The sequence below is a fragment of the Cornus florida genome, unplaced genomic scaffold, assembly GCF_030987335.1.
Source record: "Cornus florida cultivar Cherokee Brave unplaced genomic scaffold, ASM3098733v1 CherokeeBrave_3.0.0_Hap2_Chr10, whole genome shotgun sequence".
NCBI lineage: Eukaryota > Viridiplantae > Streptophyta > Magnoliopsida > Cornales > Cornaceae > Cornus > Cornus florida.
Genome location: NW_026775580.1, coordinates 116435073 through 116461429, shown reverse-complemented (window position 1 = coordinate 116461429; position 26357 = coordinate 116435073). Strand labels below are relative to the sequence as shown.

Sequence of the window (26357 nt, the reverse complement as noted above, 5' to 3'; positions counted from 1 at the left end):
TTTTCAATGTTCATCCAATTCCTGCCCCTCTTTCTCTCTCTCTCTCTCACACCAACATAATTTGCGCATTTATTATTAAACTTAATATCATAGTTATACACGCGGACATTATTTGAACAATTCAAAGTTTATATATATAGTAAATTAAAAATGCCTAAATGGCCTGGGCAAAAAGCATCATTAGATTTGAAAAAAGTTTAATAAGCTCAAATTTACTTCTTAATTTGTTTTATTTGAGCTAGGATCTTCTTTCATCTTGTGTCCTAAAATGCAACCATTTTAAACAATTGTGAAGTTGTAGACTATATTTAAAGGAACCTTTTGAAAGAAAAAAAATAGTAGTTTTACAAACTTCTAAATTTAGTTCATTTTCTCAAAGATCATAACTTGATCATGATTTATATTAATTAATCTGAATTTTGTTTGGTTAATTTTAGTTATTCTAGGCAGTATGTGATGTAGAACAATGCTACTGATTTTTCACTTCACTAATTTTTATTCTCGTACTCAAAATTGGTACTGTTTGTATTTACAAGTATGTAGAATTTCAATGTTGTAAATATATATATATATACAGAATAAAAAAATATACACTGTAATTAAAAAAAAAAATTGTGGGGACAGCTAAGGGATGATTGAATGAACCGAAGAGACAGCTGAGATGAGAGAGAAAGCTAGAAGGACCGTGAAATACGGGTGAGAGTTGGGCCCATCCATGTGAGAGAATATAAAGCCAAACCATTGGATTCGATTAAAAAATGGGCCAGACCTCTCTAATGATCCAGCTGTAAAGTCGATGTTGGTACGAATTCGTCTTTTTCTCGCCGACAATAGGTAGATTAATGATGGTTGTTGGGACTCTTTCTTTTTTATTTTTTATAGACGTTTTTTTTCTTGGGCCCTAAAGAGCGTCTAAGTTGTTGGTGTTTTTATACCTTCTTGTGAGTGTGTCGTCGTTATCAGCAATAATTAATTAATTTTGTTATACTCTTTCAATTAAAGGAGCAAGAATCCAATGGAAAGTATATGTAGTTACTTGTCATATAATGTACATAAATAAACAGTTTGGACTGAGGCTTTCATCCACCGACAGTGTGTGGATCCTATGATAGATGAGACGAATATGTTGATTGTTAGGGTATGGTGGTGTTGATTAATCCTATGATACCTCTCAGATGAATATGTTGATTGTTATGGTATGGTATTGTAGATTAAGATCGCTAATTTGATTTTTAGAAAGAGAAATATTTACCAGGGGAGTGCAACATCTCAATGCAGAAAGATGTGGAACATACCTACAACATTATGACGGGGATCATGATACCCTGTAACCTGTCAGTAGTCGCCCATAGAGGTTGTCAAAATCACTCCCATAAGGCCTCCCACACTTCGGGCTGAGATCCATCATACCATTTGTAACAATCCTCACCCTACTCAAACACAATATTGTATAATTATGGCTCCCCTGGACCAGATACTATCCCTAGTAATATTTTAGAGTAAGCATGCTTAATTTTAAAATTCGGCCATCACCGTTTTAAAACCATTGTGTCGTAGAAAGGTGTAAAACTTACATATAGCACTTAACAATTTTCAGACAATGTAGGATCATGACATTCTGTACCCTGCCAATGCTCCCCCACATCACATCCGCCCACAGTTTACAAAAATACTCCTAAATGTGGCATGGCCAAGAAGGATCATGTAGGGAAAAAAGGAGGAGGATCACAAGTCATAAGAAAGCCACAAGGCATAGTCTTTGTACATGGACTGACCGAATTTGTGGAGGCATACAAGAGCAACCTAATTAAAAAAAAACATATATGTAAAACCTCTTAGACTTGTACCTCACTTGTCAGTCCCTAATGCTGCTTTAACTACCACCGCTTGACTATACAACCATGGATGAAATATCATTCTGCATCACAACTTGTCTAAATTAAGCCAGAGTAGGAAGTATGAGATGGATTGGTCCGGGCACCCTCATCAACAAAGGGATTCCCGAATAGATTTGTTGGATCACAGCCTATCATGGATTGCTGCTGCTGCTGCACTATTAAAGCTTCCTGTTGTTGAGCCATGACGTCCATCTGCACACTAGTTGGCGGTGCTAAGTTGCTTGAAGCTTGAAATTGGTCTTGGGTATAATGAACAGCCTCGAGAGGATTAGGTGCCATTTGCCCCGTGTGGTAGTCTCCATTCTGGTTCGTGCTTGCAATGGCATTATCATAAAGACTATCCAGTGTTAACCTATCCAGCCCACCAGCCTGCATTCGGATATAGTATTAGTGCAAAGAACCCAATGTGATAGCAGATTTGAAGCATGGAGGAGGAGAAAAGAAGCATACTATAATAATTAGCGATGAGACCATTCTGTCTCTAGGGAATAGAAGCACAAAAAATGGTTTTAAATTGAGTTAAATGTTAGCATTTATATATAAACAGATTAACTGGCTTTAAATTGATCGTGTCTTATCAATTTTATGGGTTGGCACATCGACCAGACATGACTTGTATATCGAATGGGTTGCATGACTTATGTTCATATATATCTATTTAGATTAATGCTATCAAGAGAAACCCCTTGGTTACAAAAGCCATAAGTTCTTGTTATTGACAGTTGGATTGAGAGATTTATTAAAAAATCGATTTGACTTTTCACGCATCTCAAAAATTATCTCAATCCAGTCATGAGAGGGTCTGTTAATAGTGTTACATAATAAAAACCCTGACTTGATATGAAATGAAGATGACCAAGTTGCCAGTCGTCAACCCTATTGTCAATTTGGAACAACAATTTTCAGAGGCCCTCTCATGACTAGAGTGACTAGAGTGATGAGTAATTATGTAACACTATTAACATGACGCATGCACTACACAAAGGACTAACCAGTGTTCTCTCTGAAACTGCAGCTCCATTTGAGCTTGGTGCTGTAACTAGTGCAAGCTCCCAACCAGTAGATTGACATGCCAAAGTTGAACTGTTTTTGTAATTAGATGGATTTTCTGTAACAGTATTGCTATGATCGATTAGAAATGAAATAATTAAATAATTAAATACTTCAAAAGGAAAATAAGTTGTGTTAAACAAGAAAATTAATTCACCAGGGGTAAAAATTGCAAGAGCAAGGGCATTTTTATCATCCAATTCTGATGCTACCTGAGTTAACTCATCCAAGCCCTAGTAAAAACGCAAAAACATTCCATATAAATCACGATATCAAACAATTGTCCTACTATAAAAACATACCAGCTCAAGGAGCCTTACCAAAAGATCAGTAACTTGTGGTTGTGGTGTGGCTTCAGCCTCATTGTGAGCATTCAGTTCACGTGATGTGACAGATGGATCTGATTTTTCTTCATCATCGTTATCTTGCTTATGATCAGTTTCGAGATCAGGTTCAGAAGCAGCAACCGCTTTAGGACTACCACCCCTGTCGTCATCGTTCTGATGAAACATGAACATGAAAAACCATTGGCAAAGATCTCTAGGCATTAACAAAAATTGAGCACAAACTTTCAATTGCTCTCGCGTAGGAAATACTTTGGTGCAACATAAAAGCATTACTGTAATCAATATTGGAAAATTTAAAGGCAATGATCAATTGGTTGGTTCAAATGATGCAGAAATTTTTATTATGAGAAAGCTTTATACCACATTCTGCTGTGCATGGTTGCATTGAATATTTGCCATATTTGTGAAACTGTCATGAAGAGCGCAAAGGTGACTAATATTTACTTCAAATCTCTTTCCTTTTCTCTCTTTTTGTTCTCTCTCTCTTTTCTTTTTTTTTTGGTTCGTGGGATGGGTTGGCGAATCGAATCATGAAGAGCTGAAAGTCTTGCTGACAAGTATTGTGGCAGTACTTTGAAGGAGAAGTGGGATAATCAACAAAACTCAATTTTGTTAAAGAAATTATTGTTGAACTCCCAAAACATCAATGGATAAGCTTAATCTTACATTGTAGATTGGGGTATCGCTTTGATCTTGTACAGAATAATAAAAATAAAAATAAAAATCATACGTATAGGATGATTCTAATGAATTTAACCAAACCAAACCAAAAGCATTAAGATTTACTGAAAGCATTAATGCTTGCGGAGCATCCTTCACATAGTCTTCCATTGCTGCCAAAAATGATGCGGGGGGCTGAAATTTGACATTGAACAGAATTTAGCGAAATCACTGAGAAATTGAACAAAGGGCATAATAAAAATCATCAGAACTGAAACCAAGGAACAAGGACAGACCAAGTCAAATTTTGAAGAGTTTCCATACCTGTTCAATTTTGATATACTTCTGCCCTCGTCCAAAATCAAGGCTCCTGCATAGCTCAAAGAACTCAGATAACCTCTCTGCCTGCAGTAAGATAAGAGATGTATTCCACAACTTGATAGTGAATGTCCAATATATACAGGAATTCAAAATGTAACAGACTTGCACTAAACATGCTCATAATCTAACCTGAAGCGCTGCCCTTCGATAAATACTAAGTGCCCTAACAGCATCATGGCGCTGCATCTCAAAAAACTGTCAGAAAATACAAAGTCAATGCTACTTCTGTAATACACAAGCACCCATCTGATTGCCCAACTTGATAAACAGAAACATACCTTGTCAACCAAATTGAGAGTTCCATCAGTGATTGATACATAAATCCTAACACTTTCAGCTGCAACCTGAAGTAGGAAGAAATGACAGGGAAAATCAAACAAAATCAATTTACTGGTATTCATGAAATAGAGATTCCAGTGGTTCCTTACAATTGCAAAGGCATACTGAATCAAGTAATTGTATCGTGCTGTCCCCTCTGGCTGCAAAAAATGGTATAGGGTGAACAATACAAATTGTTCACAACTAGTGAGAATAAAATGATAACTACCATGTTGATACTGGAAAAGAAGGGAAAAAAACAAGTACTGCATTGACAACTGAGGATGCATTACCTGGCAAGAAGTAAGGCGAAAAAGAACCTGTTGCAAGGCAGGTAATTGCTCGATTAAGTCGAGGGTGTCAAGCTCCTTTGTTCTCTGTTAGAAACACATTATAATGATAAAACCAAAAATAAGTAGACATTTTCCCATCATCCTCATTGTTTTGTCACAATAACAAGTGTGAAATGAGAAATAGAACACGACAAGACTGCACAGGATTCAGGACTTCCAAAGTAAATCATGGTAAAAGTTTTACCCAAAACCCTAATTAGTGCTACACATTCCAAGTTTGCCTCTCACTTTCCTTGGAGGATCACTGGAGCATCTTCTAATTATCCAAGCAATGAAGGTAATCTTTAAAAACACCAGACCCTCCCATAGAACGTAATTTGGCCTATCAAAATTGACATAGCCAAGAAGTAACCCAGTCAACTGCACAGGAGCTTGTTTTACATATTAGTTGATGTCAAGGAGGGGCAATAAATTATTCAGACTAATTCTACCATTCAAAAGTTTCACAAGCCTCAATTACTTGTGTGCAAACTGACAAAGACATACATACATCTATTAAGTTTTCCCTTTTCTCTTGCAAAAGTAAAAATTAATCCTCCTTTTCATGGTATCATCATCTCTTTCTCCCATTAACAATCCTATCTTTCTGGATGAACTATCAGACAGTACCCAATCCCTCACAATAAGACAGTACCCAATCCCTCACAATAAGACAGTACCCCTCACAAAGCCACTTATTATGAGTGAAAGCATCATCACGAATGACGACAACCAAATTACCCTTCTGTATACCTACTTAATGAATTACGAGTGTTTTATTTGTAGGGTCTAAGTTTGACCATAATAATAAAGGGTTGGCAAAATTGAATAAAAGAATTATTCGATGAAAAGTTGAATATTGTGAGTATATGAACCCTTGGTTAGAAATGGAACCTGAGCAGTTGGCAAGTGGCTGCTGAACTGTTCATCTGTGCCATGTCTGCAATATTTTTACTGTTCAAAATTTTATACCTGGGACATAATGGTTGAGGAACTTGTGGTAGAAGAAATAACTAACAGTCAAGTTACATAATTCGGCTAAGTTATTGTGATCATATACACTCGCTGAATTTGAAGTCAAGAATGTTGAAAACACATTTACGGTCATTATTTACACTTATTGAATTAACTAACAGTCAAGTTACAGACTTCGGCTAAGTTATTGCAATCAGATACACTCGCTGAATTTGAAGTCATGAATGTCGAAAACACCTTCTCGAGAAAGCCTTTCAATGGCTCTATGATCCGTCTCTTGCAATGGACAATCCTCAGTTTCTCCCAGAGGGTCTGGCAGTAACATGCCTCTCACACTTTTCACCATGTGCCCATTATTTCCAATAGGGCCCATAATTACATATTAAGAGGACTTTCTCCATAATAAGCCTTGTCGTCTGCCTTGAGTTTATGTATACAAGTTAAATTAGGAGCAAGACTCAAGGGGGCATATACCGGTTGATGAACAGCTAATCCCTTATAGCCCACATATGACACTTCCCGAGGACAGACTGACTCAAGGTATCCAGATATGGAACAGACCATTGGATTCTTGGGGGTACGTGGCTTGGTGGCTGAGGTTGGAAGATTATCAAGGCAGTCTTATCGTCCAACACATCTTGACCTGGCTCAGAGAGAGAGAGAGAGAGAGAGAGAGAGACGAAATTAACTCCCATATGACATATGCCCAATGAGGTGATAATCTCATAAACAGACCACATTTACATGACAACATCACCTCCTAAGGAACCACCCCCCTCTTAACACGTAGATGCGTTGGCCAACCCTATGACCAAAATCCCCTATCCCATAGCTGTAGTGTACCTCTGCTTCATTCTAATTGGACAGTCCCAGTGCACTTGGAGGCAACTCTATGATAAAATGAGTGTTTATCTTTCCTTGAATATAGATAAACACTCATTTTAAGACTCATTGGGACAAGACCTAGCCTTGGGTTCGCTGGCTTAGATTCAATATTTTGACTATTATCCATGCAGTAACCCTTTAAAAATTCTTTGTTACACTTTCCTTTGAGAAGCTCTACATTCTCCATCTTGACAAGGCCTTGACCTTGAGGAGTCTTTAATGATTTCCATTCCATAATCTCTCTCTAGTCAGTCAGCTTCAATCTCCACCTTAGTCACTTCAATCTAGTGTTTTTCTAACACTTTCCTTTGAGAAGCTCTACATTCTCCATCTTGACAAGGCCTTGACCTTGAGGAGTCTTTAATGATTTCCACTTCCATTATCTCTCTCTATTCAGTCAGCTTCAATCTCCACCTTAGCCACCTTAGTGTAGTGTTTTTTTTAATTATGTATAATACTTCTCTAATCCTATTTATACTCGAGAGTCCAAAAATTTATTTTTGGCATCATTCATAAATGTTCCAATATGGTCTTTAGATCGAATAACAACCAGCAAAATCATTCCTGTCCTTTATTGACAAAAAGATACCTATCATTTCTTGACAAAAAGATAACATATGGGATACTGAGAAAATGCTCATGGTCATAATCTTTTCTCAGTTTCACCTATTACTGCTTTCTCTGTCCTAGTGAGTCTGTAACTACTATTATCATGATTTTTCAAGACCATTTTGAAGCTAATGAAGCTTATCTAACAGGTAATTTATGAATCACTTGGAATAGTATGATTTCTTTTTTCGGGTAGATTGGAATAGTATAATTTTAAAGTCAAGTTCTGGACAAAATATTTCTAAACAAATTTTTTTTTTTTTTAAAAAAGGAGAGAAATAAGCACTTCAAAATACACTAGCTTCAGTTTCAAATTCAAACTACGTACCGAGCAATCTGTCTGGACATCATACTTCAGTATGCGGAAACATTCCAGGCACTCTTCAAGATATAAAGCATAATTACGAACCCAAGCAGAGTAATCCCATGCTTAACATCAGACAAAGGGTCAGTCCTATTGCAAGGTTTAGTGATCAAGAAAAACTAAAGATCAAGAGATACCATTTGGGCTAGACTCGTCCTTGAAATGTGATAAGTTCAGTATAAGACCTCTGCTCCGGCTATAATTAATAAGCTCTTCACGAAACGTCGGATCAACCTCCCTCAGTGCACGGTGTATAACAATTAAAGTTTTCAATGCAACCTGAGTAAACATTAGAGTACAAGATAGATTGTCAATACAACCGATCATGCTAGAGGATATTCTAGTATGAAGAAAATCCATCTATATTCAGATATGAGACAGGAAAAAACAAATAGAATCACTGACAACTTTTGGAATTCGATTTTAAAAAATTATAAGACCGCAATTTTAAAAAGAGTTTTCTTTTTATAAATAAAGAGACCGTGAAGGGAATAAATGAGAAGCTTTAAGAAAATATAACGGTGACTTCTGACCCCACACTTAACCATCCTGGTAATGACTTTAAAATAGAAATGTGATTGATAAGTGCATGAGCAGATTTAAATCCCATCATACATAATTTATAGATTTTTTTTTTTTTTTTTTTTTGGATTTCACTCTAAGTAAGAAATAACAGGAGTGATGGAGCCAAGACATTTCTGGTCCTACATCAAGGAGTAATAACTCACCCTTTATGCCCCTTTAGGGAAATGTGTGCTTAAGCGAGTGTGAAGATGACTGACATAATGCAAGTTTTAGAAAGCATCTAAAAAAAAAAAAAAAATTAACATATAAAGAGTTAAGTTATAGGTCCCTTGGTTCCTTTTTATAGATTGGGCCAATTACAGAACATCAGACCCAATAGATATTGGCATTGACATGAAAAGATCCAAAGTGTAGTCATGTTAAAGATGAAAAGGTTGAGAAATAAATGAGCAGGGTGAGAAATAAACAGACAAAATAGGGTTGAGAAAGCAAGAATAAGGAAGGGGAAAGCACAGGGAAGAAATCTTTAAAAACCACAATAATTCTCAACATTCAATTCTGAATAAATCATTACAAGAGCCTCCCTTGTATAAGAAATAAACAGAATATGAAATAAAGAAAAATATCCTGTAAATCCATAAAAGCTAATAGTCTGATACTAGGGAAAGAAACCTTAAATCATTAGAATTAAAATCTCTATTAAAAAAAAAAAAAAAAATCCTTCAATTCTCTCTCTCTCTCTCTCTCTCTCTCTCTTACCCATACACCTAAAGTAAGTGAGAAGCATGTGTGGCGCAATGCATACTTGTTCTTCATTAATTCTTTATAAAAAAGAAATGTTTTATGCAGATAACATATTTTTTAAGTTTCTATGATACTTGAGAACGTCTACTTTTGTAATGAAAATATCCTCAATATATATATATATATATATATATATATATATATATATATATATATCTTTCGTTTCAGAAGGTAAAAAGAAAACCAAGACAGCAAGGAGCCCAGGAGCATACGGCCCAATTATGTGTTTTCGCAAGACGCCTGGCAAGAGCGTGAATGCAGTAAGCAACATCAGCCCGAGGTCTTGAAGCTGAAACCGCATCAAAGATTTCTGAGAACAGAAGAAGTTAATCATATTCATATATTGAACTTACAATCATAATACAAGTGCAGTGCTCCAGAACTCAATAGTTCAAAGGGAAAAAAACTTAACCAACTTGTCATATCAAGGTCCACATTGTGCAATAAAAAAAATCCTCTTACAAGTGAGTCATAAAGTTCCAAATAAACTGGCAGAATTATGAGATAAGTGGACAAACTCTATACGGCAGTTTTCTATTTTTTTTTTCTCTTTTTGGTTTATAAGAATTCAATAATGTTAATCACTGAGCTGAAATCTTTGCAATTGGGTTGAAATCAAACTGGAAGACTTCTGAGAAAAGTGAACAAAAGTCTCACAATTTAATCTCCTGCATATTTGTTGTTCGTTAGGAGAAAACAAGATGCAATTTTTGGTCATCTTCCAACTGGAGTCTAAACCAAAATAAAATATATAATTTTCACAGTTGAGCAAAACAAGATAAAATATTTGACCATCTTCAAACTGGAGTCTAAACGAAAATAAAATATATAATTTTCACAGTTGAACAAAACAAGATAAAATATTTGACCATCTTCAAACTGGAGTCTAAACCAAAATAAAATATTTCCAAATCAGAAACCGGCTTTGCTTAGTAAAAAGCAAAAGGTTTAACTCACTTCGTATATGCTTATCCTTTGCTAGCTTTTCAACATGGTTTGTAGCCTTGACGATAGCAACATCCAGCTCCTAAAAGATATAAGCATTTAAATACTGTCAAAACTGCAAGGAATACTAAACAAAATGAAGAAAGAAAGGAAGAAATAAAAACAAGAACTGTATAAAAAAAAAATACAATTATAGTTAGGAAATCACCTTGTTTTCACTATTTACTTTGGCCAATCCAAGCGTTGTGGAGTCTTTGAGAGCTCCAAGAGCTTTTCTAAGGCTTTGTTGAGCATTACCAGCCGCTGTCATTTATTTAAACAAAAACAAGTCCCTCTAAACCCCAATGCACTTATGAACAACCTGAAAGGCAAAAGGAAATGGACAATTGACACTTATAATACTGTGCTAATGGAGCCTAATAAAATGCATTAAGAATTATCATCTGTAAAATAAGCCGGAAAGACCCCATAGTTCAATTGTTTTCACTATTTACTATTCAGGTTGACTTAGGGCCCCAACATGGTTTTTGCAACACGGTCAAGAAATAAAAGAAATGGTGGAAAGCCCTCTCTCTTCATCTCTTCTCGACTTAAAATGGCAGCCTCTTAGATTCTTTCTGCAGAAAGCAGCCCACTTATGTTGTTTCTCTGCCTGAAACAATGAGCACTAGCCTCCACCTACCTTTACCTCAATACAAAACCTAATGCTTCACACACACGAGTATTATGGCATGGAATTGTCTAGAGTGCCGGAGATGTGCTTTTCAGGGAGTGTGGGTAAAAAATAAAATCACTCCATGATCAACCTTATAAAAGGGTTGTTAACCAATAGTGATTGTACATGTGTATTAATTTGGACATGAGGAGATTACTACATCCCCCGAGGATGCTTAGGTGCGTGTTATACAAAAAATCTTTACCAGGAAATTTATATGATAAACCCAAATGAGAAACATAAAATTAGTACATTTCTATTTATTCCATTTTTTAAGGGAAAAACCAAAAGATCCACCAGTAAGAGTACACAAAATTTCCCAAAATACAAATAAATACTTCCTCCATCCCATCGCTCTTTTCTTTTTAATAATGACCCAAAATAAGTATCCCCTTTGCTTTTTGAGATGTTCCAAATTTTAACTTCTCCAAATTGACCTTTAATATTTTAAAATCTTTTCAAATCAACATAGTCATTGTTTAAATCTTCTTAGAACATAACTAGCATCATACTTTGGCGAGTGCCTCTTGTGTGATTTGCGTACTCCTATTATTGAAGGGAATGTTCGGGAAGATAGCTTTTACACTAGCCACAATTCAGGGGGCAAGATGACAGGAATTTAAGAAAAACAATAATAGATAACTATGGATGAAAAACAAAAATAAAGATGGCCAAGTGTATAGACAAACAAATGATATAAAGTAAAATGGCAGAATTAAATTCATCTTCGTAATCTCAACCAGTTGGGACAAAGACTTTGTTCAGTTTGATGGATCGGAGTGGTAAAAAATATAATTTGTCCTTGGTTATGGCAGAAGCCCGCAGAAACCTTTTCACTACCTTGACCCACATCATCTCTATTTTTGCGATTATATTCACAAAACCTAAAATTAATAGATGTTGGTGAAGAAATAACACACGTGCTATCAGCAATGACAAGTTGTATTACACCATTAAAACCCATCATAGTCATGTTATGAGAAGTATGGTAAAAGACATAGCTTAGACATTTCTCTCAAACTAGACTGACTCGTCACCGAATTCTTGCAACCCAACAACAGCTTAGTGGAAGAGCGGAACTAACTCGATTGCACTGTGCTGCCCTCGCTTGGCCATTTCAATCTCATGTGCAAAACTAATTGACCCCAGGCATTTAGAATTTGTGCGTTTATTTCTCTTTGTATTGCGTAATTTCCTAAATATTAAGCTCCAGTCATGAAGAAATTCACCAAAAATAATGGTTTTGATTATATATCACATTAAACCATAACCACTTTAATGAACAAGAACTCCCAAAGACGTACTATGTACGATTAAGGAGTAAAAATATTATATATCTAAATAAGAACGAAGAAACTAGAGATTCAAAGGGTATGTATAAACAAGAGTTGCAACCCATTCAGCAGCATTTCATGATCACTTGTCCAATCCAATAAAATGAAATAATCAAATTAGAAATATAGTTATCAAACGGTCGAATTAAAATAAATGTGTATCATATTAATTAATCGGAGTGTTGAAGGGGGTTCAAGATTACACGCATTGATCCTTATATATTATCACTACGTATGTGTGTGTGTGTGTGTGTGAATATACTCAAAACGATGAAACCATATTCGAGATTATTTACCTCATAAATTGATCGCCAGAGAGACGGTCGGTAAACGAACGTAGAACGGCCTTCTTCGGATCAGCTTCAAGATGATGATGAGCTCACAGAGAGAGAGTCAGATAGACAAGGTATTGATATCACAATCTATATATAGCTTATGTACACACACGACACACGCATGTATTTGGAGGACGTGACTCATCATATTGGGGTTGTAGTATAATCCAACGGTTCAGCTTGCATAATCTCGTCAGTTATTCCTGTGCTTAACGTTTCAATTTTTTATTTTATTTATTTATTATAATTTTTTTTGTTAACATTTATTATATATTTTTTTACAAGGCTATAAGTGTTGGAAGTTAGATTAGTAGATATAGAGAGTTGAAACCTGACACTCCAAAATCTACCGAAGGCCCTAATCCTAGCCCGAGGGATCTGCTTTTGTTAACATTAAGCACGAAATGCTACTAAAATTTATTTCCAACTTAATTTTTTTTTTTAAAAAAACTACTCCAAGGGATCTTTGGCAAAATAAAAAAAATAAATAAAATGGAGCTCATATTTAATCCACACACTTTGGTGTTGCACACCGACTCTACACTTTAAAAAAAAAAAGTGTACTGATGTGGCTCTACACTTTTTTCAGAGAATTATTTCTCCTTGTGTAAATTCTTGTTTCTTGCTCTCTACTTTATTATTTTAAAATTTTTATTTATTAAAAAAATAATTTATTTTTCAATTGTTTGTTAGTGTTTTTTCCAACGGCTATTTTCCCATCAACTAAAATTATATTACTAACGGTTATAATTGTTTGCTTCGATTATATATTTTAATTTTTTTATAAATAAAAAAATTAATATTAAAAAAATAATATTACATATATAAAAAATAAAAGTACATTACATACCTTCTTCCTACAAATAGAAGAAATATATATATTAATACTTTCTCACATATAAAGAAAATATTAGGCATTATAATTAATCACTCATTTGCCAGAAACGCGATGTAATTGCATTTTATTGTTCCTTGATCCATGCTTTGATCAACGGTGTAGGGGTATTATTTGGATTTTTTTTTTCTTCATTTGTCTTTCCCAATGCAAATTAATTAAATTATTATGCCTCCTAGTTGAAAAAATAATAATTAAATTGATAAGTCAAAAAGTAGGACTCTTTTTATAAAATAATAATAATAATAATAATTAATTTTTTATACAAATTAATAAATCTTTTTTAATTAATTAAATTGTGACTTTTTCTAAATTAATTCATTAATACAACACGCTATAGAAAATATATATACACACACATACAACAAATCTTAAATAAATACATAACAGACCACTGAGACCATGCTATCACTTTTTCATTTTGAAACAAAAATAGATCCCAGGGCCCCGCATTCAGCAATGCCATTGACTACATGAAGTATTATGAATTTGGCGTGAGTTCCACCAAATGGAGAAGCCCACACCAAGGGATTCAATTCGCGGCATTGCAAGCCATTCGCCAAATTGGCTTGCACTATGCATACTTTTAATGATTATGAGTCTTGTGATCTAATCGTATTTTATTTACCTTTCAAAGTTTATGGTGAAGGATCGAGTTTTTAAAAGAATAAAGTGAATACGTAACTAGTGTTTGTTTCTTGTCAAAAAAAAAAAAAAAAAAAACTCCACTTGATTAGTGCTATGTGGATAAATAGTCTATGCAATTTTGATACATTTATTTTATTATATATTTGACTTACAGAGTTGTGCTAGAGTTGTGCTGTGAATAGATACTACATATGGTACAATCACGCGTCACCTAAGAAAGGTGAAGTACTTATATGTTTGGTGTCATTTTTAAATGATATTAGACATTTTAAATAAAACTCAAGAACAAAATCGTGTGGACTTAAAATTCAAAATAGATAATATCATATAATGTTAATATTATATGTTGAGAATATATATTTTTTAAAACTTTTTTTGTTTTTTTTTTTTACAAAATAAGAATTTCTATGTAGTTGTGTTGTGACAACATAAGAATGAAGGCTCCTCTGCTTGATTGAATGTAGTTGTGACTAATATTTTGGATAGGGATGTTTATTGTGCAATTCATGTTTTTTATCTTCCCTCCATAGAGAATGTTACTCGGCGCAAAAAAAAAATTGTATGGAGACTCTTAGGCCCAAAAAATTTGAATGGAGGAGACTCTTAGGCCCTGTTTGTTTGGATTAAAATATTTTTCAAAAAATATTTTTTTATTTTCTGATATTTGATTGTCGTAAAATATTTACGAAAAAAAAAAAAAAAAATTAACAAAAATAATTTATCCATCAATTTTCGACAAGTTATTTTATATACCCCGCCCGATGGACTCGACCTCAACCTTGACCCTTGCCAAACACCGACGTAAAAATAAAAAAATATTTTACCTGAAAAATAAAAATATTTTTCAAAAACAATATTTAACGTCAAAACAAACGGATTTGTCTCACCGAATCTTTGAGGAAGTAATGAGATTTGAGATGAAGGCTCATTCTCTTAGTGGATTGAATGTAACAGTATGACCAATATTCTCCGTAGGCTCTAATACATGTGTTTTTTATTCATCCATCTTTAAGAATGTTATTTGGTGTAAAAATAGAAATTCAAACAGTTTAATTTACAAGTATGCCGCCGGTGCAAATATATAATTTGAGAACAATTATTTTTGTATAAAGCTCCACTCTATGTCAAGCATTCACCTTTATAATTTCTATCACAGTACACAGCACATCACAATGATCCTCATAAACATGTTTATCAACTTGTTATCAATGCTTATTATCTATCAGGCGCAAACTTCACTCTAATAATCCACTGGTCTTCAGCTTGTACATGATTATTATGGAAATGAAACAACTTTTAAAAACCATATTCCATATAACTGTTGTTACAACTGCTCAAATAGATTACAATTTACAAAATGATGGGTTCCAATTTATTCAGCTGACAAATTTATCAGCTTTGAATATATCTATCTATATGGCCTGGGACCAAAATCATTGCCAGGTTAGGTGTAGCTTTTGATATGTGATCATACAATCTTACTAACAACAACAATGGTTACTGGGTTTGGACACCGTTGAAGTTTCTTCTATATCATGCTCCTACAGCATTGTCACCGCCAACTTCAACTGAGCTCATTCTGCGCTAACATGGCAGAATGGTGCTCCAAGTACTCTCTGCTATTCATCTCTGTTAACCTGCATTGAATTGTGATATTTGCCTGGTCAGTCACACAATATAACTGAAGCAAGCATCATTTCCAGATTAACTACTACTTGCAAACCATAAAAGATAATAACTTATACGCATGTCGCTTCAAATTTTACAAATTGGTTTTACAACAAAGTTCCAGGGAGTTGATGTTGAAGTTGGAGATCTAGAATCAGTAAAAGAAAACAGGAGACCAGAATTCAAAAATGCAAGCCAATGTGGAATAATTCGTTTCACTAACATTGGTAACTCCCATCTTCTTAAAGCCTAAAAGACATCTGACTGTATATAACATTCAAAACTGGATGATACCCAACCATTTTTAAACCCATCAGATGGACCAAAAGCCCGGTAAATGTTCCACCAATTTCATGTCCTCCCTACCCCAAAATCAAAGCAATTGCTTAAAATACAACAGCAACAAATCAATTCCGGACCAAAGGAGACATTTCCTAAACAAATTTCAGTTGAATGAATGGATTAGACAGCATTTAGTGAAAGGCATAGAGAATGACACACAAAAGAAAAGAGTTTCCATCTTGGTACAAAACTACAAATATATTGGACCAATAACCAAACCATCCAACTAGATAACAAAGTCCCTATGCTACATCTGAAAACAAGATTTTTGCAAAGCACCATGTTGCACACAAAATACAGGACCAATAATGGAAGTCATAAAGATTAATAATCACATAGGAAAATACAAGCTTTATGTGGTCAAAGTTGCCTATGTCTACAAAGGAAAGGAAGATCAAACCCACAATTAACAACCAATCAGGGCTCCAACGAACTCACTCTCCACTTCTCAACTTCAACATTTAAATATATGTCACGTAATAATATGATCAAACTACTTACTACTCTGTTGGATTGCGTCAGAATTGGAAACTGATTACAAATTTGGACCAACATTATTTCCCCTAAACCCAGCCAGAAGTAGACTCCCAAACCCCCAGCCATAGAAGTTACTACAAAATCCAAATTACTAACATATCCCGAACACATCATACCATGAAAGGTATTGAGAATGCGAGAGAGAGGATAAAGTTTCCATCTTGGTATAAATTTGTCTGGATGATAACAAAACTATCCAAGCACATAATGAAATTTCTACGCTACATCCAAAAGCGGATGATTAGCAAAGCGTCATACCTACTAATGGTGCGATCTTTTGCGAATCCCAATTCATTGTCCACACAAATGTCAAAATCATCATTTTTCCTTGATCTAGAAGAGGTTCTAGGAGCCATTTGTTGGGCATCAGAGATAGTTACAATCCTTTCTAAAAGTTCCAGAGGAGTCCCCTCAGCTGTACACAATAATCTTGCTTTATTCTCATACATCACCTGTAGAAGCAATTCGGTGGAAAACATCAGTCTTGTAATTTTTCATTTTTTATGTTTAAAAAAAATAAAACAAACAAACTATTTGTGCATCCAGTAAGTTGGTAAGGATATACATAGAAGTTTGACACATCATATAAATGAATGTGACTTCTTAATATCATGCTATGGACCTTCCAAGAGGTGTAAAATTTTGGGGAACTTTTGGGTGTCCATGGAACCCAATACTAATATTCAGTTGCATAAATTGTTAAACTAATATATATTCAAAACAACTACGAAGAAAAGGAACTAACATCTACTAGAGTGACAAACCGATACGCTGCTGTCCTATTGTGGAGCCCAAAAATTGGCACACCTTCCAAAGCCAGTGTATGGAAGTTCTCTGCTTTTAAAAAAAATTAAAATTGGTTAAAATTTTGTTCTACAAGCGAATTTGTGAATGACAGAAGCACCAAAAACTTTAATAAGGAATATAAAGCCACCCCAAGTTAAGGACCAACCCCTAGGCAGCTACTGCTTAGCAGACATCCTGAGCCATAATGGCTCTCTTGGTTGATCACAATGAACAACCAAACCAATCAAATGGGTCAGTACAGAGAAAACAGGTAACGATCTAGAGGTCCAGGATAAGAAAATGAATATCCCATAGTTGATACTATGGAACAATTTAAGGTTTTGTCTCCTGTTCTGGACAAGACAGTCTAACGTTCTATGGTGCACTCCTTAAATGGAATACACAACTTAATTACGCCTCATCACAGCTATTTGGTGTTGGCTAGTGAATCTTTATATGCAGTGGACCTTCAAGCCAACACTCAAGATAGAAATGACTTACTGAACAATCCAAAGTAGTCTGCAGCTCCAATAGGTTTGTCACAGAGTTCTTCAAAGGGAAAGTATGCACATCCATTACCACCCATTGGAACCTAACACAGAAAGAACAAAGTGATCGACTATGTAAACTGCTTTCATGGTGATGCCTGGTGCATGTGGGATGGGGAAAATGCATACGCCAGGTGGACCGGTGGTGGACTATGGGGTGCTCTAAGAGGCCCAACACCACCATTGTCGGGGGGAAAAAAATGCTTTCCATATGCCTCAGTAAAACAATAGTGAATTTCAGGGTATTTATAAGCACATACCTGCAATGTCCTTCCCATAACAACTTCCACCTCTTGTGGACCAGCTGCATGTTCACCAATTAACTGTTGAAATTTTTGCTTAAGAAAGTCTGACAAATCTTTCCCGACAAAGTAGAAACCTTGCTCAGCCTTCAATTCAAATGTAAGAATGACAAATTACTGTTAGAATCTACATAAGAAGGAATTGCCAGCTAAGGAGGAAAACATGCTATCATAAAAAATTTACAATGGAAACGGTAGATCTCATACCGAAGTCATTTTGCGATAGTCTACTGAGGAACCGATTTCATGAACTACACATCTTTCCTACATAAAATGAAGTTACCAAGTTATTAAGTGAATAAAGAAAAATGTCAAGCCAAGGGCATTAAAGCCTTTTGTCTTATAAATAAGATTAGATGCAGACCAATATCAAGTGTTCTTATGGATTGCAGACATAAGGAAGTGGTGATTAGATAAGTTCAAAACCCTATTAACTTGATGCCACATCAGGAGTGGCATGTAGAATGAAAAGGCCAGACAACTTTCCATTTCCATTGCCATTATCACCAAGCTTGAGCCTTCTAATCACCAAATTCACAGAGATGCATCCATATGCATACCTTCAAAGTGGAAATGAAGGGTAGAAAAAGATCTCTCTGCAATCCGCCTTCATAAAGGTTATCTGGAGCACGATTTGAAGTAGCAACAAGAATCTATACTTGCCTCCCCCCAAAAAAAAGCACACATAAAAAATTAATTTACTTTCAAGTAGAAAAGTCCATGAGTCGAAGTGTACATGGTCAAGAACACAAACAAAAATAGGAGTTCAATTTACTTACAGCCCCATTGCTGAATAAATGTTTAAATAACCGGTTTAATATTAATGCATCAGCAACATCAGTCACCTATCAAAAAAAGCAAAAAGAAGATAATAAAAAAGCAGCTACGAAGTCCAAAGCTACCAGATGTGATGTATTAGTGGTAAAAACAACAAAATTATATTACCACTAACATACCATAAATTCATCAAGGCATAACAAAATTGATTCATCAGATATCTCGCCTGCAATTACTTCAAGGGGATCTGAAACACCCTTGTGCTTCTGCAGTTAAATTACAACATCAGAGCAATCAAGTTACTCAGTACCAACGCATATTGTCCATGTAAAATCAGAGATAAGAAGATGAAATTTGGACCAAAAGGGAGAGATAAACTTGCATCATGTAAGACATCATCATCAGGATGAGCCATGGCTCACTAACTGAATAATTTTTGCTATCTTGATAATTGATTCGGTCATTCAATAAGAAAAATGAGAAAACTTTGAATTACTGGAAGAGGAGATTGGACGTCTGGTCCAGAAGATATAGAAACAGTCGAGAAAATCAAACTACGAGATTGGATGTCCAGAAGATATAGAAACAGTCGAGAAAATCAAACTAATCTTTCTGGTATGCCCGTTAGATATATATCATCCAAGAGGCAATCACTGACCAATTGGATTTTTTGTTTGCGTGGTTATTTTACTGTGAATAACCAGTCAAAAATACAGTCTTGTCCAAATTTAATCACGAAGATCATTTGTGACAAGTGTAGTATGTAAGCATTGAAAAAACCTCTGGTATTTTCTTTACAGTTGCAGAAATATGAATAATGTTCTTACTTGCAAGCGACTATGGACATTCAACATAAAGTCATGAAAATGGATACGCTTTTTCCTCCAGCTGCAGGGCCTGTGAAAGTAGAATTAAGTGTCAGTAGATATAACTAATTGAATGAGAAGAAGTACTTGTGTTGGATTGGCATTACATAGAAAATATATGATTGCCTTGCCTAATGTCCATGGTATGCAAATAGTTTAATACTTTACATTCAGTAGATATGTTTCTAAGTTTCATGTCAACATTAGAGTAATTTATAAGGAAAGTCAAATTTAGCATATCAAAGATAAGAATAGACTTACAATTGACTGAAAAACAAGTCCATTAACATAGTTTTTCCTGTGCCAACCCCTCCATAAAGATAGAGTCCTTTCACAGGTGAAAATGAAGATTGTGGCATGAAACGGGACCACAACCACCTACTCCTGCAAATGATCTAAGCTGTAAATAAACGATGATGAAGTATGTGAAAAAAATAATATGATAAATTGACAACTCCAAGTTTCCAATTCATAAAGAAAATTTGAAATGATAAAAAAATAATAATAATAATAATATGATCTTGGGGAGGTAGAAACTGGAAGCAAATGAACAATTTACCTCCCAGCTTTATCGGAAGCAGCGTAGCGATCCAACCGGCAGGCATCAGCCGACACAACAGCCTCATCATAGAGTCTCTGAAGCTCTCTTAAGGTGCCTAGCTGCAAAATCAGTCAGAATATCCTCTGAAAAAGCAAAACCAGAACAGGTAGAAGAGCTTGAAAATGATTTTACCAATTTAGGCATAGTTTTACAAGTTCTTTTCTTGCTTCCAAAAACTGAACTAGCTTTAATTCTGGAATTTAAAGCAATTTTAAGTACTTCCAGAGTGTTTATCAGAGGTCAAGTTAGTAAATAGAGTATTCAATTTTAACCAATACACCACAAATAATAACAGCCATTATTGAAGTGCAATAACTGCAACCCAAAAAAGCAAATTTCATTGAAAAACTTAAACTGCCTGTGCTGGAGGAAAAGTTAGCAGATTCTTATCAAATTTTCAGTTCCAGAGGTGATACACAAGCAAATGGGATCAATTTGTTTGCCGTACCTGGCAGCTATCACCATCCATGAGTTCACCCATGGCAATTCTATGCTCGTACTCAACCAGAGGCCCTGCTCTGCTCACTTCTGTGTCAGCAAAACAATGAAAGATGAGAACTTCATGTTGAAGATTGTAATATGAAGAAAATTAAAAGGCATGCAAGATGTTCATAAGAAGGCAACCTCCAATAGTTGCTTTAGCAGCATCGGCAAACAGGGCTCTTGAGATCATACAGGAAGGATGTGAATATCTACAAATTTCAGCATTGTATGCAAGTTTATAAAAGCACCTAATATTTGTATCCACCAAATACTTTTGCCTTCTCGCTAAACCATGGGAGAAAATGTGGCCTTGATGCTGAAAAGCTGATCCATATTGACGAATAGACCGGACTATTGTTCTCATCCTCAATCCAGGGTTCTGATAAAAACTGCAGAAACTTAACCACCCCAATTAAGAAGGATACAACAAGAGTGGTTCACGAGCCTCTGGAAAATAAAGTTCCGAATCAAATAATAAAAAGTATACATATATGTTCTCTATAAACACGAATAATTAACCTTTTCCACTCTTATATAGCAAAAAGATAGAATAGAATCAATTACATATTTATATCCCAATAAAAAAACGGTAGAAAAAAACATAATAATTAAGGTAAAACAGGACATAGGACCTAAATTTATTATATTTGTATATGATCCAAGTATTAGAGCATTTTATTTTATACCGGAAGTGGATTGAATATCATTATCAGACCACAACAAATTACCAAAAAAAAAAAAACTCAAATGTTGAATTATCGTAAATAGAATTAAAGCATGATCGCATCGTTTGGCTGCAATCTAAATTCAAACTAATTCATAAAAAAAGTAAAAAGAAAATGAAAACAGTGTATTTGGAAGTTGGAGCAATGCATGCAGAGAAATTTTGAAATGAGTCAACGCACCCACCTGATTGGGCTGATTTAGCAGAAGAGGTACCCAGAATTGGTTCGACTCTTTAAAGAAAAAACAATAATCTTCCCTTCAACAGCGTGAACAATTTCTCTACTTTAAAGAAGAAATTCACAGTAGATATATATATGTCTATATATCTACTGTGAAATATTCTTAGGAAACAGATAGATAATTTATCAAAAGCAGCTTATTTATATACTTGAAGCTGTATATATAGGATAAAACACATAGAGAAGCAGCCCTAATTTTCAGGAGAATCCACAAACAGAGGAGAGAGAAAGATTGTGGGATCTGCGTCTCCGATTCCTTTTGAGCTTTTGTTTATTTCTAAACTATAAACACGTTTGCGTGACTGCGTCGTGGTGTCTTAATCCTCATCCTAAGACAATCAGTTGTGCGCGTGAGTCACTGTGTGTATATATAGTGCGTGCGTGGTAATATGGGCGCAGAGTCAGCCGATTATCATTATGATAGGGAGTACTTAATTAGTTATTAACGTGTTTTGAATTTTCTGGGTTTTCAAAGATGAATGTGAAAAAAAATAAAAAAATAAAAAAAATGAATGTGGGCCCTAGTCGAAGGCCCATCGCCACAAAAAAACAGCTGACTTCAATGTGGCCCCCATACATAGTAGTTATCTTATCTGGACGGTGCAAGGAAGAGTCAGTGCCCTTGATTAATAGGACCAACGGCCTACAACCCATCATACATACAGAGGTAGCATTGTGTGTAAACTAGGGCTCAACTTGAACAGATTGAGCGGATTGGGTTTACAACTCAGACATATAAAATTTTCAATCCTGTTACACCCTTCAACTCAAATTACTCAATTCCAACCTACTACATTTTAAATTCCAACTCGGTTTGAGATTTCAGTTTTAAAATTGGATTGATTCGAATTATCATAGAATCAATCGTGGCATAAAATATTTAAATTGATCTTTAATTAGCTTCAAATTAAATTATTCCTAAGCACAAAAATATTTTAAAAACTGAACACAAATTTTGAAAATATTATAAACAAATTCTTAGAAAATTAATTTTTTTAAATATTAACATACAATAAATTAAAATTAAAAAAAAAAAAAAGGTGATCATACTTTGAATATTATATAATATAATTATATATTTATATATATTAGACTTCAAGTTAGATTTGGGTTGGTGGCAACTTAATCCAAGTCAAATTCTAATTAAATTCAAGTTGACATTTTCAACCAAAACTCAACCTTAATGGTAAAAATAGTATCCAAGTTTGTGAAAAAATCGAGTTAGGTTCAGGTTATGTTTGGATTGGCCCGCCTGAATTGCATAATCTTGTTAGCCATAGCGTTGTGTCCATATTCACAAATATGGGTTCAATAATTTCTAAACGTGCTCATAATTTTAAAAGAGTAATACTTCTAAGAGGGCTCTTTCCCTATTTAACTGTTGGATCGGAACAATTGTTTAAGATTTCTGAAAATTCAAATGAATTATTTAATATTTTCTTGAGAAAATTTAAAAGTAAAAATGAAACAGAGACCGTATTTATTTATTTTATTTATTATTTTAACAGGTATATTTCTCATATATTTTAACCAGATAAATAATTAAATATAAATTTTCTAACCATCATATTATGGTATAATTGTTAAAAAGAAAGTTCAAAATTTATTTTTACAAAAGTATTGAAATATATATTGTGGTTTAGTACAAAGTTTATGCATGCAAATTATGCAATATGATAATTGGAGGCGGCGTCTACAGACTATTCCCAAATACATATTTATTTTATTTTAAGACCCAAATATATATATTTATTTTATTTTAAGACCCAAATATCCATACACCTGGTATATATAAGAGTGAGTTTTTTAATCTATTTCATTAAAGCTAACAAAATGGAGCAGTGATACTCATATCAAACACTTGTAGCGAAAATAATTTTGAATTGGCTATTTATGCCAAATACAACTAAGCGAAGGGCTCCACTTATTTATTTATTACATAAGTGACCAATTAAAAAAATAAATCTAACAATTCATTGCAACTATTAAGTTCATTTTCCAACAAAATTATATGGCATGACTTTTTTTTTTTTTTGAGTTTTTCAGTTGGAAAACTCCATTCAACAGAATCAACAGATCAAAGTATGGTAAAATCCAAAGCTACTGATTCCCTTATAAGCATGGGAAGAGTCGTGTTAAAAACTACATTTTGGTCGGGTGTCAAAGCATGGTGACCAAGTGTATGGGCCACTATATTGCCCTTTCTGGGAACCAAGATAAACTCCGGTTGAGCAAACTTTGAATAACTTCAGTAGCAGTGTGATGAAAGTATCAGAAAATATGGATTTGTCACAGCTGACAATCACCTTCCACCATAGCATTCTCAACATCCCACTAAACCAGTCAAAGAGAGCTTCTCTAGCCGTCAATGACTGCATAAGCTACATAAAAAAATGATTTCTCCCTTCTCATCAGTCATCCCTAATGATCATACCAGACCAGAAGAGCGAACGAAGGCAGCATTAAAATTCACTTTGAGTCTTCTAGTTGGGGGAGCCTTCCAATGCACAAAATATTTGAGTACTGGTGAGCTTGGGGATTAGACATTGCTGCTTGAAATTAACTTTGTGAAATTCCTCCCATTCATGGATTGCTTTCTTCAAATATCAATTTATTCCTGTAGATCCATAGATGCCAAGTCACATAAGCAAACAAACTCAACAAATCATCTTTGTAGTCGCATTGAATCCATTATTTCAACCAGTCCTAAAATCATGACCTCAAATAAACCGGAGTATTATAAGCCAAATCCCATCTAAGAGGACAATTTTTCCAAAATACAACAGATGATCAATGGTGTCCAACCCCAAGCCACACCGTTTACAAATAACATCAACATTAATTCATCTATTATTTAAATTCACTAAAGTTAGAAGTTTTGCATGAATACTGCTCCACAAACGGGTGGAGCCGGAAATTAATTTCAGGGTCACTGTGTAAAAAAAAAAAAACAATTCAATAATCACGACAATAAATATACATTCTATAAATCAAGAGACAAAGAAAAAAAACTACTCAAAATAATATGTCAATTAATAAATTTAAGAGAGATAAATAGTTAACAAAAAATTTAAAAGAAAAATGAGAAAATTTTGAAAGAGAAAAAAATTAAAGTTCGATTCAAAAAGAAAAATTTGACTTTTTTTAAAGGAAATTAAACAAATTTAAAGTGTAAAAAAGAAAAAAGAAAAATACAAAATTTAAGAGATAATTTTAGAAAATAAAATTTTTAGAGAAAGCATTATATGAAATTTTTTTTATATACATGTGAAAATATATAGATTTAGTATATTTATTATAATAAGCGATGTCAGGCAGGGGCACGTGCCCCCTAGACATATACCAGCTCCCCCCGTCCACAAACAGTGATTTTTTTTTTTTTTTTTTTTCCTTCTAATCTTCCACAAAGCTTTCCAAATATTGGATTCGAGTGCGGTATTGGATGGATTGTTCTAGTGCAAATTGTGATTTGCCTCAAGTTTTAAAGCTGGTTTGTGTATAGTCAGCTAACCCCAACTTGGTTAAAATACTAGAATTTTTTTCAATTACATCTATGAGTAGCGATTCGTATTTGTGTGTCATTATCGTGTGATGTTGATGTATTTTATTAAATACGTAAATTTAAACTTGATCTATTTAATAATCGTGTCAGAAACCTTCAATACTAACTCAACATATTTATTAAACAAGTAATGACCTGTTTATCAAAACGAGACTTTAATATTCAATTAAATAATAAATATTAGAAAAAAATTGTCACAATTAACTCAAATATTTAAAATAAAAAGAAAAATTATAAAATGTAGTCACGGTTTATGTTGAAATGATTTAATTGTCCAAAATAATTAGGTTTAAACATATAACATATTACGTATGTTATATTCACGATTATGACATGTTGACTTAAACGTACATAAACGAATTATGAGTGTTGAACTATTCAACCTTAATTGACACGGTTAAGTAAATGGGTTGACACAGGTTAAGTAAACGGGTTAACCGTGTCAAACCGTTTATCATCCAAATTCATTTAAGGTCAATCCAAACCCGCTTATCTCGAATCGTATTGGCAGATCGTGTCGTAATGTACCACCCCTAAACTTACATTATACAAAATTTTACAAACTTTTAATATAAGGGTACAATTGTCATGACAAAATTTACCGATTTGGCCTCCTCATGTAGACTTGTTAATGGATCGGATTCTGACCCGAATCCGATCCAAACCCAATTCGATTATTCGGATATGAATTGAACAAAAAATTCGATTACGATCCAAATTCGATAATTCGATTCCTTAACAAATCATTTGATAAAATTTATAATAATAATAATAATAATAATAATAATAATTTATATATTATGTATATAATATTCCTCGATATTAGATGTAACAAAAAAAAAAAAAAAAAAAGTAATCTTTGTTATCCTCTTTCGGGCTTGGAATATTCATAGCTCTGCA

At 34.1% G+C, this 26357-nt stretch overlaps 2 protein-coding genes across 4 annotated transcripts; both read right to left on the bottom strand.

Moving 5' to 3' along the window:
- Positions 1-1529: 1529 nt before the first annotated feature.
- On the bottom strand, positions 1530-10470 carry LOC132278458 (putative clathrin assembly protein At5g35200). The gene is made up of 15 exons (XM_059780241.1): positions 10302-10470; positions 10106-10175; positions 9361-9458; positions 7957-8098; positions 7784-7884; positions 4948-5031; positions 4765-4815; positions 4615-4680; positions 4466-4531; positions 4280-4360; positions 3938-4150; positions 3269-3586; positions 3106-3181; positions 2891-3006; positions 1530-2267 (listed from the first exon to the last, which is right to left on the bottom strand). The coding sequence occupies exons 1-15, from the start codon at positions 10401-10403 to the stop codon at positions 1935-1937; spliced, it is 1917 nt and encodes a 638-aa protein (XP_059636224.1). The 5' UTR covers positions 10404-10470; the 3' UTR covers positions 1530-1934.
- A 4717-nt stretch (positions 10471-15187) lies between these two features.
- Positions 15188-22231, bottom strand: LOC132278207 (uncharacterized). 3 transcript variants are annotated; one of them, XM_059780016.1, is made up of 15 exons: positions 21836-22231; positions 21072-21377; positions 20896-20975; positions 20406-20506; positions 20108-20230; positions 19808-19877; positions 19160-19246; positions 18983-19048; positions 18764-18856; positions 18411-18467; positions 18162-18290; positions 17855-17945; positions 17313-17401; positions 16826-17019; positions 15188-15657 (listed from the first exon to the last, which is right to left on the bottom strand). In XM_059780016.1, exons 2-15 carry the CDS (start codon positions 21292-21294, stop codon positions 15585-15587), a joined length of 1476 nt encoding a protein of 491 aa, XP_059635999.1. In that variant the 5' UTR covers positions 21295-21377; positions 21836-22231; the 3' UTR covers positions 15188-15584. The 3 variants fall into 3 exon arrangements, with proteins under 3 accessions (XP_059635999.1, XP_059635998.1, XP_059636000.1); XM_059780015.1 differs by having other exon boundaries at positions 21840-22231; XM_059780017.1 differs by having other exon boundaries at positions 21072-21319; positions 21840-22231.
- Between the last annotated feature and the right edge of the window lie 4126 nt (positions 22232-26357).

Excerpts from the sequence above, each read along its gene's own strand:
- LOC132278458 (XM_059780241.1), bottom strand. The coding sequence starts at position 10,403 with ATGACAGCGGCTGGTAATGCTCAACAAAGCCTTAGAAAAGCTCTTGGA. Across the intron at positions 4,151-4,279 it reads AGTATATCAAAATTGAACAG|CCCCCCGCATCATTTTTGGC; the intron begins GTATGGAAACTC and ends GTCAAATTTCAG. Across the intron at positions 3,587-3,937 it reads GATTAAGCTTATCCATTGAT|TTTCCAATATTGATTACAGT; the intron begins GTTTTGGGAGTT and ends TTGCCTTTAAAT.
- LOC132278207 (XM_059780016.1), bottom strand. The coding sequence starts at position 21,294 with ATGAGAACAATAGTCCGGTCTATTCGTCAATATGGATCAGCTTTTCAG. Across the intron at positions 20,231-20,405 it reads GCTTCCGATAAAGCTGGGAG|GAGTAGGTGGTTGTGGTCCC; the intron begins GTAAATTGTTCA and ends GATCATTTGCAG. Across the intron at positions 18,468-18,763 it reads CCTTCATTTCCACTTTGAAG|GAAAGATGTGTAGTTCATGA; the intron begins GTATGCATATGG and ends CATTTTATGTAG.